At 39.0% G+C, this 16,153-nt stretch overlaps 1 protein-coding gene across 1 annotated transcript; it reads left to right on the forward strand.

The window, feature by feature from the left end:
• Positions 1 to 8,986: 8,986 nt before the first annotated feature.
• Positions 8,987 to 11,167, forward strand: LOC136148742 (disintegrin and metalloproteinase domain-containing protein 20-like). Its single transcript, XM_065908417.1, has one exon. The coding sequence runs from the start codon at positions 8,987 to 8,989 to the stop codon at positions 11,165 to 11,167; it is 2,181 nt and encodes a 726-aa protein (XP_065764489.1).
• Positions 11,168 to 16,153: the final 4,986 nt, after the last annotated feature.

Below are 16,153 nucleotides of genomic sequence, written 5' to 3' on the forward strand. Positions count from 1 at the left end.
ATCTCATTAAGAATTTTCCACAGTTTGCTGTGATCCACATAGTCAAAGGTTTTAGCATAGTCAATGAAGCAGATGTTTTTCTAAAATTCTCTTGCTTTTTCTACGATCCAACAGATGTTAGCAATTTGATCTCTGGTTCCTCTGCCTTTTTGAAATCCAGTTTGTACATCTGAAAGCTCTCAGTTCCCATATTGTTGAAGCCTAGCTTGAAGGATTTTGAGCAATACCTTGCTAGCATGTGAAATGAGTGCAACTGTGCGGTAGTTTGAGCTTTCTTTGGCATTGCCTTACTTTGGGACTGGAATGAAAACTGACCTTTTCCAGTCCTGTGGCCACTGCTGAGTTTTCCAAATTTGCTGATATAATGAGTGCAGCACTTTCACAGCATCGTCTTTTAGGATTTTAAATAACTCAGCTGGAATTCTGTCACTTCCACCAGCTTTATTCATAGTAATATTTCCTAAGGTTCACTTGACTTCACACTCCAGGATGTCTGGCTCTCTAGGTAAGTAACCACACCATCATGGTTATCCCAATCATTTAGACCTTTTTGTGTAGTTCTGTGTGTTCTTACCTGGAGAATCCCAGGGGAAGCAGAGCCTGGTGGGCTGCCACCTATGGGGTTGCACAGAGTCGGACACGACTGAAGCGACTTAGCAGCAGCAGCAGCAGTGTATTCTTACCACCTCTGCTTAATCTTTTCTGCTGCTGCTAGGTCCTTGCCATTTCTGTCCTTTATTGAGCCCATCTTTGCATGAAATGTTGGTATCTCCAATTTTCTTGAAGAGAATTCTAGTCTTTCTCATTCTATCGCTTTCCTCTATTTCTTTGCATTCTTCACTTAAGAAAGTATTCTTATCTACCCTTGTTATTCTCTGGGACTCTGCATTCAGCTGGTTGTATCTCCTTTGCTTTCGCTCCTCTTCCTTTCTCGGTTAATCGTAAGGCCTCCTCAGACAGCCACTGTGCCTTCGTGCATTTCTTTTTCTTTGAAATGGTTTTGTTCACCACCTCCTGTACAATGTTACAAACCTCCATCCATAGTTCTTCTTTCATTTTTATTCTGCTAGAAATATTTTCTGATTTTCCTTGTTATGGCTTCTTAAGTGCGCTTATTATTTAAAAGTGGACATTTAATTTCCAAATACATGGGGTTTTTTAAGTACCTTTGATATTAATCTCATTTCGATATTAATTTCTCATTTAAATGCTTTCTTCTTTGCCATCACCCTCTATTTTTTCAGTCTTCTAACTTTATTGAGGCTTTCAATGGCTAAGTCAAAGATCTCTCTATGTCACACTGCACTTGAAAATATGTGGGTTATTTTCAAATATCCTTTGATATTGATTTCTAACATAATTTCTTAATAAGAGAACAAACTCTATATGATTTCAACACCTTTAGACTATGAACTTTTTACACCTTGTTTTTTGTCCCTGAATAAGGTCCAGTGTCTCCTAGTTTATAATCTATGGGGGGAACTTGAATAGAGTGTGTATAATACTGTTGTGTGAAAATTGTATAAATCTTAATTATGTTGAATTGGTTCATGGTGCTATTGATGTCTACTATATCCTTCTACCTTTCTGTATATTCACTCTATTAATTTTTGAGAGTTTGATATCAAAATTTCAACTAATCTTATCTACTTACAAAATAATTTTAATATATAGTGGAATTATATGCAATTTTGTTCTGCATTTCCAAGTCTCCTGTAAATGTGTTATCATACTTTCATAATTTAAAAAAGGAAAGAGGAGAAATATGATAGATTCCACAGATATACAAAGACTTATAAGAGAATATGATGAATAGCTGTAAGCTGACAGACTGAATATATGACTGGTTTCCTAGTTAAAGAAATAGTTTTGGACCAGGAGAGAGCATCATACGAAAACTAAATTATGCAGCCTCAAGGCAGGGAAATTCCAGAACCTATGAGAGAAGGGTAGGATAGATCCTTCCCTAGTGCCTTCAGAAGGAATAGAACCTTGTGGTTCTATTGATACTGATACTGGACTGGTATTCACTGATACTGAACTTCTCGTCTCCAGAATTGTAAGGCAATAAATTTCTGTTATATCATTCATTTTGCCATACTTTGTTAGAGCAGCCCTAATGAAATAATAGAGAGATGAACAAAGTCACAGCCAATTTGGCCATTTTTAAAAGTAACTGTGATGAAAGCCAGAGAGAAAGTGAAATTTCCACTATTGGAAATAGTGCAGATATAGACATCCTAACGTGGAAAGGTAACAGAAAGAAACCAGCAGACTCCAAACTTGTAGACTTGCCAACAAAATTCTCTGGGTCCCAGGCATAAAATCACAAGGATTATCAATAAGCAATCTTGCTTCCCTGGTTTGCTGCAGCCAATCTGCTATTTACCATTAATTTATGACATCAAGTTTTAACTTCCAGTGAGTAAATTTGCCTGTTAAATTTATTCCCACATTGTTCCCTTACTCAACTCTTTCTTATTCTAAATTTAGCTTGCCTTTTTAATAACAATGTTTCCATAAGAGATTAATTATGTGCACACATGAAGTGTCTCTGAGTTGTTCAGTGACCTAAAAAGAAGTAGGGGAATGATCAAATTATTGAAACTAAAGTGCTTATGATGTATGTTTGGAGCTCAGTGGTTGAGAGTCAGGAATACATACCAATTTATTCATATTGAAGAGTAATTAGAATTAAAGTTTGAAAGAGATGTTGGAGCCACAGTGAGAATGGGCGTTAGCCAGTTGTCACCATCTGTAGAACTAGGAGATTCTTGTTGCTGAGCAACTAGATCTAGAATTCAATCAAATTAGAGACAAAACAGAAAGGGGTTTAGATTTCTCTTTGGCATATGAGGTCTGAAAAAAAACTCTGTCCATAGAAATAAGCATTACAAACTCTATGGACATGGCTATAGCTAGAAAAGACCACAGGAATTACTAATTCATCTGGTAAGTCATGCAAAGAATTTGACTGTATAAGACAGTAGCACCAGCGTTTATGTGTGTCTGAAAACACACACACACCAGTCTTACCAAGTATTTAGATCGTGAGAGGGAACTATGGCACTGATTATTTCATATTTTGCTCTGGTTTGTTTCGTTGAGAGCCACAAAACTATGTTATTCATATTCTGGATAAGAGTGAATTAAGCTGTATATGAAAGTGGAAAGGGTTGTGGTAATTGGGGTACAAAAGATAGATGAATTTGATCAAGCCATGAGGAGACAAAAAGAATTTATGAAAAATGATATACAACAGTCTACTTGGCAGGCTCTGTACCACTGTACACCTCAGTGCGTCATTAATGATAATGTTATATCCTCTCAGAAGGTGTGGCCTCTGTACTCACTGTATAAATAATGTAATGGGGGGAAATGTAGTATTGCTTAAATATTCTTTGGAGTTTGTTCTCCTGTTACCTGCTTGTAAGATGAGATATTAGGAATAAATTCTGATGATATCATGCTGCTTAAGTTCATGCTCGACAGTATTCTGTTACTCATGAATACTTCATTTTTTAATCACAGTAATTCATACTCTATAACAATTCTAAAATATATACCAAGAGAGACATGGAGAATAAACCAGCATGTTAGGATTGTACTTACCTTTTAGAGATACCAGCCTTGAAAATTTCATTTAGTGACCATGCTTTCTTCTCCTGGGTTCTTAAGATTTTGTGAAATATTCCTCCCATTTAGTACTAGAAAAGGATCCAAGTACCCTAGGAACTCAGGTCACTTTAATGGTGACAATAGTGTTTGGCCTGAAACAAGTCTCCCACCAAGAATTTGCAACAATAAAGCAAACACAAGTATCATACCAGATCCTGTATTAAACACCACAAAATGCAGAATTATTGGAATTACAGTCAAAACTAACAGTTTTGAAATGTAATAGTTACAACTTGAGAACACAAGGAAAATGGAGCTTCCAGCTGGAAGCCCTTTGTACTGATGAAGGAATTTAGAATCAGAAAGTGAAGAATGTGAAAAAGAAAGCTCAGATTATTGCAAGCATAAAGAGTTGAGATTTTTTTTTACTTCATTCTTTAGTCTAAAGTATCAGACTATGTCATGCCAATTGGTAGTTTCCTCTGACTCATTCCCCCACTAACACTCTATTTTTCAGCAGTGTTGACAGTTTGTTGTAGGAATAAGGAAAGTAAGCAAAAAGGGTTAATCTAGTTTGAGTTGAGGATTTTAGCTGACAGTGGTTGAAAGTGATGGAGCCTAGAGGTAACCATGAAAATAAAAAGTAAAATGAAAAAAAAATTTGGAGAAAATTAGAAAGATTGAAGAGCAAATAAATACATTGAGTAATATTTACAATTAATTTTTTATATAAGCATCAATACAGTCATGGGTGCTAATAAAATAACGTCACAGGTGAAAAGGAGTTGCAGGGCTAAAATAACCTGAGTGTTGTATGGGTTGTCCACATGCTTGCTTAAACGAAAATATGGCTAAAATTAGACAGTAAAGAATCTGCCTGAAAATGCAGGAGAACTGGGTTCGATCCCTCGGTTGGGAAGATCCCCTGGAGGAGGAAATCACAACCCACTCCAGTATTCTGGCCTGGAGAATCCCCAGGGACAGAGGAACCTGGTGGGCTACAGTCCAGGTGGTTGCAAAGGGTCAGACACAACTGAGTTACTAATAAATCAGTAAATCAGACAGATATCCAAACTCTGACATTTCCATAGGATTGATTGAGAGTTAGTTGGTGTAAGAGTGAAAAAGTACAATGAGACAGCTACTGGTTACTTTCAAGTGGCTTAGGCAATCCAAGCAAATTGCAACCAGAACACTAGTGCATGTATCATACAGGAATTCTAAACACAAAAATCTTCTTTTTTGCTGACTTCACATTGTTGACAGATAGGTTTAATAGAACTGGGTAGGAATAAGCATAGAAGTGTGAGGAGGAAGGAGGTTTCTGTGTTTCTTTTCATGAAAATAAAATTCCAAGAGAAAAAGAAAACTGATTCTAGAGAAAAGACATCAAACGTAGAACCAAAGTTTTTTTAAAAATTGAGCAGAAATGGGCACATAGTCCAGGATATGACAGGTCCTGAATCAGGCAGTTAGCATTACTGTAAGACCTACTATGAACTCTGTATTTGGTCAGGGTGTTCTACAACCCTCAAAGGTGACTTCAACTTCTTCTGTTTTTCCAGTTTGTCCAGCTGTTCTTGATATCATTACTTCAGGCAGTCTGTGTACTTTAATGATTTGACGAAGACTGTTGGATATTCATTAGATAAATAAAAATGGACATTTTATATGTGAAATGGTGAATGCAATGTTACAAATACCTACTGTACCTTTGCCTCAACCACTCTGTCTAAATTTGTACTCAAGACCATCAGATTATTTAGGCTTATTTAGTTCTTTTATGTCTCCTAAGTGTGTAGAACAATGCCAGCAGATTATTTGGTTTATTAATATGTTATTCACAGAAGAATGTAACATCAGAGTTGGCAGACAGGCATCGTGTGAGTACCAGTTTCCTCATTTTTACAAATATGTGATAATACATTTGTGTTATTCCTGTAAAACTGTGCATAGGTATTCTTCATGTAGGCTACATTCTTTTTATAAAATTTGTACATAGGAAGGTTGAACTTGGGAATTGGTTGCCTTGTAATCCTAAAAATGAGGGAACTTAGATGCCTTCGCCCTTGTAGAAAATACCTGCCTCAACATTTTCCTCCCTCTTTTAGTGACTGACTGATTTTCCTTGCCTTTTTGCATTTACTTGGCCTTCAGTATATGGTTGTCCCTTATTATCCATAGGGGAGTGGTTTGAAAATCCCCTATGGATTCCAAAATCCACAAATGCTCATGAGCTTATGTAAAATGGTGTAGTGTTTGCATATAAGCTACTATGAACATCTTGCCATATACTTCAAATCATCTCCAGGTTACTTAAACTAATATGAAGTAAATGTTATGTAGAAAGTTTGAGATAGGATGCAAATGTTACATAAATATCTGTCAGTGTGCAGCTCAAGTTTTGCTTTTCAGAACTTTCTGGATTTTTTTCCTACATATTTTTGATTCACAACTGCTTTAATCTGGAGAAGTGAACTTTGTAGATAAAGAACGCCACTGTGATCCCACCTCTAACTCTTACTTTCTCAGCAAATTGGATTTCCTTCAATTTTATATTTTCAGATGATTTAAACATGTTGTCCTTCTTAAGAGAATAATCAAATACAAACATATCTGAGACACAAAAAAGCATAGTAAGTTACCCAGGGCCAAGCAAGGAGTAGGTGAGAGACTTGGGGTCTGAACCAGGCTTATGTGTATCCAATGCCCTTCAACTAGCTAAACCTTAGTACAGTCAATACAGCACTCCTGGTTGAAGGGTACATCTTCTAATAAATAAAGTCTGTATGCTTGACGAAAATATTTATTTCAGAATTATACAGAAAAATTCCAAAATGGCATAAACTTTGCAGAGATCTTTTGAAAATATCCAATAAAACTGCCTTAATTTTTTTCCTAAAAAAAATATAAGTAACTGAACAACACCCATCACAATCCATGGTCCTCCCATTCCAAATATAAAACTGCCTATTAATGAGTGACCCCACTACTCTATGTGTAAGACAATTGATTCTTTGATCCTTAGAGTTGGACAGAATTAAAAGAAAAAGTAGAATATATTAAGAAGAGGTGGCAAGAATACGCAGAAGAACTATACAAAAAAAGATCTTCATGACCCAGATAATCACAATGGTGTGATCACTCACCTAGAGCCAGAAATCCCAGAATGTGAAGTCAACTGGGCCTTAGGAAGCATCACTATGAACAAAGCTAGTGGAGGTGATGGAATTCCAACTGAATTATTTCAAATCCTAAAAGATAATGCTATGAAAGTGCTGCACTCAATATGCCAGCAAATTTGGAAAACTCCACAGTGGTCACAGGACTGGAAAAGGTCAGTTTTCATTCCAATCCCAAAGAAAGGCAATGCCAAAGAATAAAACTGCTGTACAATTGCACTCATCTCACATGCTAGCAAAGTAATGCTCAAAATTCTCCAAGCCAGGCTTCCACAGTACATGAACCATGAACTTCCAGATGTTCAAGCTGCATTTAGAAAAGGCAGAGGAACCAGAGATCAAATTGCCAACACCAGTTGGATCATCTAAAAAACAAGAGAGTTCAAAAAAAACATATACTTCTACTTTATTGAGTATGCCAAAGCTTTTGACTGTGTGGATCACAACAAACTGTGGAAAATTCTTCAAAAGATGGGAACACCAGACCACCTGACCTGCCTCCTGAGAAATCTGTATTCAGGTCAAGAAGCAACACTGGACATGGAAAAACAGACTGGTTCCAAATAGGGAAAGGAGTAAGTCAAGGCTGTATATTGTCACCCTGCTTATTTAACTTACATGCAGAGTACATCATGAGAAAGGCTGGGCTGGATGAAGCACAATCTGGAATCAAGATTGCTGGGAGAAGTATCAATAACCTCAGATATGCAACACCACATTTATGGCAGAAAGAAAAGAAGAGCTAAAGAGCCCCTTTGATGAAAGTGAAAGAGAAGAGTCAAAACATTGGCTTAAATCTCAACATTCAGAAAACTAAGATCACGGCATCTGGTTCCATCACTTCATGACAAATAGATGGGGAAACGGTGGAAACAGTGACAGACTTTATTTTCTTGGGCTCCAAAATCACTGCAGATAGTAACTGCCGCCATGAAATTAAAAGATGCTTGCTCCTTGGGAGAAAAGTTATGACCAACCTGGACAGCATATTAAAAAGCAGAGACATTACTTTGCCAACAAAAGTCAGTCTAGTCAAACTATGGTTTTTCCAGTGGTCATGTATGGATGTGAGAGTTGGACTATAAAGAAAGCTGAGCAGTGAAGAATTGATGCTTTTGAACTATGGTGTTGGAGAAGACTCTTGAGAGACCCTTGGACAGCAAGGAGATCCAACCAATCCATCCTAAGGAAATCAGTCCTGAATATTCATTGGAAGGACTGATGCTAAAGCTGAAACTCCAATACTTTGGCCACCTGATGTGAAGAACTGACTCATTTGAAAAGACCCTGATGCTGGGAAAGATTGAAGGCAGGAGGAGAAGGGGAAGGAGGAGGCAGAAGGAAAAAGACTGAAGGCAGGAGGAGAAGGGGAAAACAGAGGAGGAGAAGGGGACAACAGAGGTTAGATGGCATCACCGACTCAATGGACATGAGTTTGAGTAAACTCTGGGAGTTGGTGATGGATGGGGAGGCCTGGAGTGCTGCAGTCTATGGGCTCACAAAGAGTCGGACACGACTGAGCAACTGAACTGAGAAGAAAAAGGGAAAACAGAAGGTAGGACAGGTAATAACTAGTTACATGAATGAGAGAAAATAATGATATATGTATTTTTTTAATCTGTCCTAAGTAATGTGACTAATTTACCATTGAAAATAGAAAAGAATCACTATAAAGTGATAATTATAACCAATCAATATGGATAATAAAAATTCCCTTTATTTTTTTATAAATGAAAAGAAGATATATATCCTCCTTCCATTAAGACCTTTTTGTCTTACTTATTTCTGTAGACATGTCCACACGGCATCATATATTTAGAGAACAGAACAATGAACCGCTATGTGTCCTTCCTCAAGGTTCAACAAGTGTCACCCTAGGCCAGTCACCACTGCTTTGGACACCTACAGTCTCACTCTGCCTCACCTTACTTGACAGCAATGCAATGCAGTATCATTAGCCATATATTTAGTCAAATTTTTAGTTATTTTAACCCATGCCCTTCTCATCGCCCTCTGTCTTAATTTGCTCATAACTCCCAGATCTGTCTCTGCTCTTGTTTTCTTTTTTAGTGCTATGGCTCTGGCATGGTGACTCTGACAGAAAACAGATCAAAGGTTTGTGCTGTGTACCACCAACTCAGAGTGATGTGGCCTGCTCTCACCACTGGCTGCACATGACATCATAAATGGCTGTGCGTGAGACCCTCGTGTGTGTGAGGATCAGTCTCCCACTGCTCTGGGTGGGGGTGTTTCTATTCCTTTCTGGATCATCCTGCATTGAGCACTCCCAACATCATGATCTTCCAGAAGTGGTGGTACCCTTGAAGATAACACACACTGGCAGTGGCATGAAGCCTCCTGGATGGCTCTCTTACAGCCTGCGTTTTGGAGGCCAGAGACACATTCTTCACATGAAAGTCAACAAGATTTTGTTCTCTAAACACCTACCAGTGTTCACCTACACAGACCAGCACGCACTAATGGAGGACCAGCCTTTTGTACAGAATGATTGCTACTATCAGGGTTACATGGAAGGGGATCCAGAATCCCTGGTTGCCCTCAGTACATGTTTGGGGGGCTTTCAAGGAACATTACAGATACATAATGTTGTTTATGAAATCAAGCCCAAAAGTCTTTCTACCTCATTTGAACATCTGCTATACAAGATGGTAGATGAGACAGAATTTCCACCCAAGAGATGTGGATTGACAGATGAAGAAATAGCACGACAACTGAAATTTCTTCAAGAGAATGTTAATTATACTTTGAAGCAAAGTGGGTATGTTGGCTGGTGGACTCACAGGCGTTTCCTTGAACTGGCAGTGCTGGTAGACCATGGTCGGTATCTTCATCACCAAAGTAATACCTCAAGTGTGCAGTCTGAAGTATGCATGGTTGTCAATGGAATAGATCAATTTTTACAATCACTGGATGTTAATGTGGCTTTGGTTGGAATCGAAATCTGGTCTACAGACAACCTCCTTCCAACAACAAACATAAGTACTCTCTTGAACGAATTTTGCATATGGAAGAGAAAAAGTTTTAATACCCGCTTACCACATGATATTGCACATATTTTCATAAAGGAAAATTATGGCCGCCTTCTTGGCTTAGCCTATGTTGGAACTGTATGTAATCAATTTTATAACTGTGGGGTTGATAGCTTTCTGAATGACAAATTGCAAGAGTTTGCATATATCGTATCACATGAAATTGGTCACAATTTGGGTATGCGACATGATGATAAAACATGTAAATGTGGAGGTAAATCATGCATAATGTTTCCAAGTAAAGCTGTGGCAACTCGATTCAGCAACTGCAGTTATGCTTCATACTGGAGCGTTGTTGGAAAAGTGAGGTGCATGCACATTTCACCAAATCCAGAGAATATCTTCAGGCACACACGCTGCGGGAACAGTGTGGTTGAAGAAGGAGAAGAGTGTGACTGTGGTTCCGCATATATGTGTGCAAAAGACCCCTGCTGTCAGTTAGACTGCACTCTGAGAGTTGGGGCTACTTGTGCTTTTGGGCTTTGCTGTGAGAACTGCACACTCATGCCATCAGGCTCCATGTGTAGGAAAGAAGAAAATGAATGTGATCTTCCAGAGTGGTGCAATGGGACATCCTATCAGTGTCCAGGAGATGTGTACATGCAGGATGGGACCTCCTGCACTGGTGGTGGTTACTGCTATGAAAAGAGATGCAATGACCGCAATGAACAGTGTAGGAAAATTTTTGGCAAAGAGGCCAAGAATGCAAACGTGAGTTGCTACAGGGCAATGAATACCCGAGGTGACCGTTTTGGTAACTGTGGTCTGACAGCCAGTTCATATATACAATGTGGAATCCCAGATATTCTATGTGGGAGGGTTCAGTGTGAGAATGTGATAGAAATCCCCTTCCTGAGAGATCATTCTACTGTGCACTGGACTCGAATAAACGGAGTCAGCTGCTGGAGTACAGACTACCACCTGGGGATGACCATACCTGATGTTGGTGAAGTGAAAGATGGTACAGAGTGTGGTGCAAATCATATGTGCATCGAAAGGAAGTGTACGTCTATGCCCAGCTTCCAAAGTGGTTGTTCGCCTGAGACATGCAATATGAATGGAGTCTGCAACAACAGACATCACTGCCACTGCAACTCCGGGTGGGACCCTCCCCACTGCTGGGTCAAAGGTGCTGGAGGCAGCGTGGACAGTGGCCCTCCGCCAGGCAGAGGTGGAGAACCAGACTACCGCTACCTGCTGCTCTTTCGCTTGATTCCTTTGTTTTTTATATTATTTTGTTTTTTAATTTGGCTGTTCAAGAGACTAAAAGAATTAATTGGGCAAGAAGAGAAAAGTTCTCCAGCTGAACTTCAGTAAGAAGGAAAATGTGTTGAGACAATACTTAAGGGAAAAGTACCAAATGTTCTGATTTCACCTGAGGAAAAAGCAGAAAAGTTCCAACTTCATCTTAGAAAGAAAAGCCTAGATTTGTGATTTCAAAAAAAAAAAAAAAATTCAAAATCTTGGAAATTTCTCACTTTTTTGTTTTTAGTTTAGTAGACATGTTACAGCATGTGTCAGCAATCACAGACAGAAAACCCGAGATATTTCATTATTCTGGATCATAAATATTACCAATTAAATAATGAGTAAAAATATGCTAATTCCCAGAACACTTTGTTATTTTAAGCAATTTAATGGTTAATTTTTCATAAAATTATCTGTGTGTTTCCTGAGAAAAAGCACAGCTCACACAGTGTGTGTGTATGTGTACTTTTAATTTGCTATCTCTTAATTCTGAACATCCTTCTCCTTTGTACTCTGCTTTGTCACGCAGTGAATGGGAACCTACGAATCTCATTTCTTCTTTGCTAGTCCTCTTATTATTCATTTCTGCTAACAGAACTAGAGGGAGACTGGACAGACTGGAGACCTGGGGAATTTTTCACTGCTGTTCACGTCACTGTTGTGTCATTAACAGCTCTTTCTTTACAGGAAGGTAAATTTCAGTCTGTGTTTTATTACTATATATTCAGACATACATATACTGAGTTTTCATATCTATATATAATTGTACATTACATTATATTTATATATTAGTAATTCCTTAGTAGACATTACTTTTCAGCCTCAGAGATACTGGCATGGCCACCAAGCATCTTACCTTGCTCAGTTTTCAGTCCCAGGTCGTTGAGTTACCAAATACCTGAGTCCTAGAGTGAGCCCTAGATCCATGGGACCTATTCAAAACATGTAGGTTTATTAATAATACCTCTTCACTTCAAGCGTCAGCCCGAGCAGTAACAGTTACATCTTCTTCTTCATAACTCATTGCTATCTCTGTGGTGTGCATTCCACTCTTGTGACTGAACTCTGAGTGATACAGTATGTGGCATAACGGGGAACACGGAAAGGAATCTGATATCAGAAGATTTGAAATATTCACACTACAGTGCTTACCACCTTGGGGACATAATTTAAACTTAGAATAACTTTAAAATCAGAAAAAAGAGGAAAACCATATGTGCCACTCAAACTTCATAACTTTTTTTTTCTAAAATGGATGAAGAACATGCTTATAATTCTCTTTGGAATATGTAAGTCATAGCAACCATCTTTCCTCTAGAAAAATCCTAGATAATGCCAACTATATTTTAAGAACCAAATTTAAGGACATCAGAGAGCTGAAGCAACAACATAGAGTAAAAAAAATGAAAACCAGGCATCAAAAAGAATTTCTGAAAATTTGGACACTTGCTAGCTATGTTTTCGCCTGAGTACTTGCTGATACTGTATGTGATTTAAGCATTAGGTCTGGTCCAGTGAAAGGATATCTGCTGAAGGAAGAAGTATCCAGTGCTCTTAGTTACTAGCCAAGGCTAGATTCACAAGTTAGACATTGAGGGGCCTCTAAATAATAATCATTGTTTCCCATGTCTCCACCACAGCTAACCTCCCTATTCATGCTGCGAGTCCATAGACGCCTGCCAACCCCACAGAGCAGTTCCACAACAGTTTTGGAGTAAGGGGCGGAGTTAGAGATAGGGGTGCAGTTTTTGGCTCTGAGAGACCAAGGGGACTTGCAATCATGGTTGCATCTGAACAGAGACACAGATGCTTACACAGTCAATACACCAGACCTCCATCTGTTCAGGGGTCCTGCTTGCTTCAACACCCTCTTCCTTGTAGGCAAAGGTCCTGGGGCAATGCAGAGGGAGGGAAAAACACACACTTAATGGGAACAGAGCCAGATCAATTCTGGCTCTCAGGGCTTCTGCTCCTGCAACTTGGGATCAGACCCCCACCCCTGTCAGGGTGTTGATGGCCACTGGGCAGAGATGAAATCTTGTCTCACACACGGCACTGGCTCTAGCCCCTTCATATGCAGCCGCATCACCTGCCAAAGCTGTAGTAACCAGGAAAGACATGTATCTACATCAAGTCTGTACTATCATCCAAGGTACTGGACACACACAGCCCATATATGGAAGCTCACATGTAAGAACCTCAAAAGATAACTGTTTTACCTAAATTATTAGAGGGAGAGAAAGTTAAGCAAAGTGAAAAGGCATAGAAACTACTCTCAATTGAAAAAAAAAAAAAAGAACCACTGAAAATAATGAAACAGAAATCAACCATTTATCAGGTAAAGAAATCAAAATATTGGTGGTAAAAATGTTAACTGAATTAAGAAAACTAATTGATGTAAGCAGTGCCTGTTTTAACAATGAACAAGAAGATATAAAAACTATGCAATCAGACATGGATAATTCAATTATTGAATTTTTTAAAAAATTGTATAAAGAACAAATAGCAGAAGGAGTGGTTGCTGTTGTTATTCAGTCACTAAGTTATGGCCAACTCTGTGACACCATGAACTGCAGCATGCCAGGCTCTTCAGCCCTCCACGATCTCCTGAAGTTTACTCAAATTTGGGTCCATTGAATCAGTGATGCTATCTAGCCGTCTCATCCTCTGCCACCCATTTCTCCTCCTGTTCTCAATCCTTCCCATCATGAGGGTCTTTTCCAATGAGTTGACTCTTCGCATCAGGTGGCCAAAGTACTGGAGCTTCAGCTTCAGCATCTATTCTCCCCATGAATATTCAGAGTTGATTTCCTTTAGAATTGATCAGTTTGATCTCCTTGCAGTCCAAGGGACTCTCAAGAAACTTCTCCAGCATCACTATTCAAAAGCATCAATTCTTCAATGCTTCGTATCTTTTATGATCCAACTCTCACATCCATACATGACTACTGGGAAAACCAAAGCTTTGATTATCTGGACCTTTGTCAGCAAAATGGTATCTCTGATTTTTAATATACTGTCTAGTTTTGTCACAGCTTTCCTTCCAAGGAGCAAACGTCTTTTAATTTCATGGCTGAAGTCACCATCTGCAGTGATTTTGGAGCCCAAGAAAATTAAATCTGTCAGTACTTTCACTTTTTCCTCTTCTATTTGCCATGAGGTGATGGGACCAGATACCATGATCTTAGTTTTTTTTTTAATGTTCAGCTTCAAGCAAGCTTTTTCACTCTTCTCATCAAGAGGCTCTTTAGTTCCCCTTCACTTTCTGCCATTAGAGTGGTATCATTTGCATATCTGAGGTTATTGATATCTCTCCTGACAATCTTGATTCCAGCTTGTGATTCATCCAGCCTGGCATGTCACATGATGTACTCTGCATGAAAGTTGAATAAGCAGGGTGACGATACACAGCCTTGTCATACTCCTTTCCAAATTTTGAAGTCTATCATTCCGTGTCCGGTTCTAACTGTTTCTTCTTGACCCAAATACAGGTTTCTCAAGAGACAGGTAAGATGGTCTGGTACTCTCATCTCTTTAAGCATTTTCCACAGTTTGATGTGATCCACAAGTCAAAGACTTTAGTGAAGTCAATGAAGTAGAAGTAGTTGTGTTTCTGGAATTCCCTTGCTTTATCTATGATTCTACAAATGTTGGCAATTTGATCACTGGTTCCTCTGCCTCTTGGAAACCCAGCTTGTACATCTGGAAGTTCTAGGTTCACGTACTGCTGAAGCCCAGCTTGAAGGGTTTTGAGCATTACCTTGCCTAGGATGTGAAATGAGTGCAACTGTACAGTAGTTTGAACATTCTTTGGCATTGCCCTTCTTTAAGACTGGAATGAAAACTGACATTTTCCTGTTCTGTGGCCACTGCTGAGTTTTCCTAATTTGTTGACGTATTGAGTGCAGCACTTTAACAGCATCATCTTTTATGATTTTAAATAACTCAGCTGGAATTCTGTCACTACCTCTAGCTTTGGGCTACCCAGGTGGTGCTAGCAGTAAAGAACCCACCTGCCTATGCAGGAGACATAAGAGACACGGGTTTGATCCTTGGGTTGGGAAGATCCTCTGGGAGGGTATGGCAACCACTCCAATATTCTTGCCTGAAGAATCCATGGACAGAGGGGCCTGGCCGGCTACAGTCCATAGAGTCACAAAGAGTCAGACTCTAAGGCAACTTAGCACACACATACATGCTGCTGCTGCTTCTAAGTCACTTCAGTCGTGTCCGACTCTGTGCGACCCCATGGACGGCAGCCCGCCCGGCTCCCCCGTCCCTGGGAGTCTCCAGGCAAGAACACTGGAGTGGGTTGCCATTTCCTTCTCCAATGCATGAAAGTGAAAATTGAAAGTGAAGTCGCTCAGTCGTGTCTGATCCTTGGCGACCCCATAGACTGCAGCCTACCAGGCTCCTCTGTCCATGGGATTTTCCAAGCAAGAGTACCAGAGTGGGTTGCTATTGCCTTCTTCGACACATACATGCACACACATATATACACATACAAAATTATGTCATGTGCAAATAAAGACAAATTTGCAATCTTCTTTTCATTCACATGCCTTTTATTTCTTTATCATGCCTAAATGCCCAGGCTAAAACTTCCAGTACCATATTAAATAAGAATGCTAAGAGGAGACATTCTCATCTTCTTGATCTTGACAAAAAGATCTCAATTTTGAACAACTGAGAATAATGGTGGTTGTGGGGTTGTCATACAAGACATTTACTATGTGAGGTGTATTTATTCTACAACTATTCTGTGGAGGATCTTTATCACGAAAGGACATTGTATTTTATCAAATGGTTTTATGCATCTGTTGAGATGACCATGTGGTTTTTTGTTCATTCTATTAATGTGTCCCATATATTGATTTGTGTACGTAGAAACATCTTTGCATCCAGCAAAAAATGCCAATTGGTCACTGTGTATGAACATTTTGCTATGTTCCTCAGTTCATTTCCTAACACTTTTTTGAGAATACTTTCATCTATCAGAGTGCTTATTGATATGTAAAGGTTTTCCATGTTTTATATTTCCAGTTTCTTTTTTCC

Source organism: Muntiacus reevesi, chromosome 17 (genome assembly GCF_963930625.1).
Source record: "Muntiacus reevesi chromosome 17, mMunRee1.1, whole genome shotgun sequence".
Lineage (NCBI taxonomy): Eukaryota > Metazoa > Chordata > Mammalia > Artiodactyla > Cervidae > Muntiacus > Muntiacus reevesi.

Coding starts and splice junctions, on each gene's coding strand:
- LOC136148742 (XM_065908417.1), top strand. CDS start 8,987: ATGGCTGTGCGTGAGACCCTCGTGTGTGTGAGGATCAGTCTCCCACTG.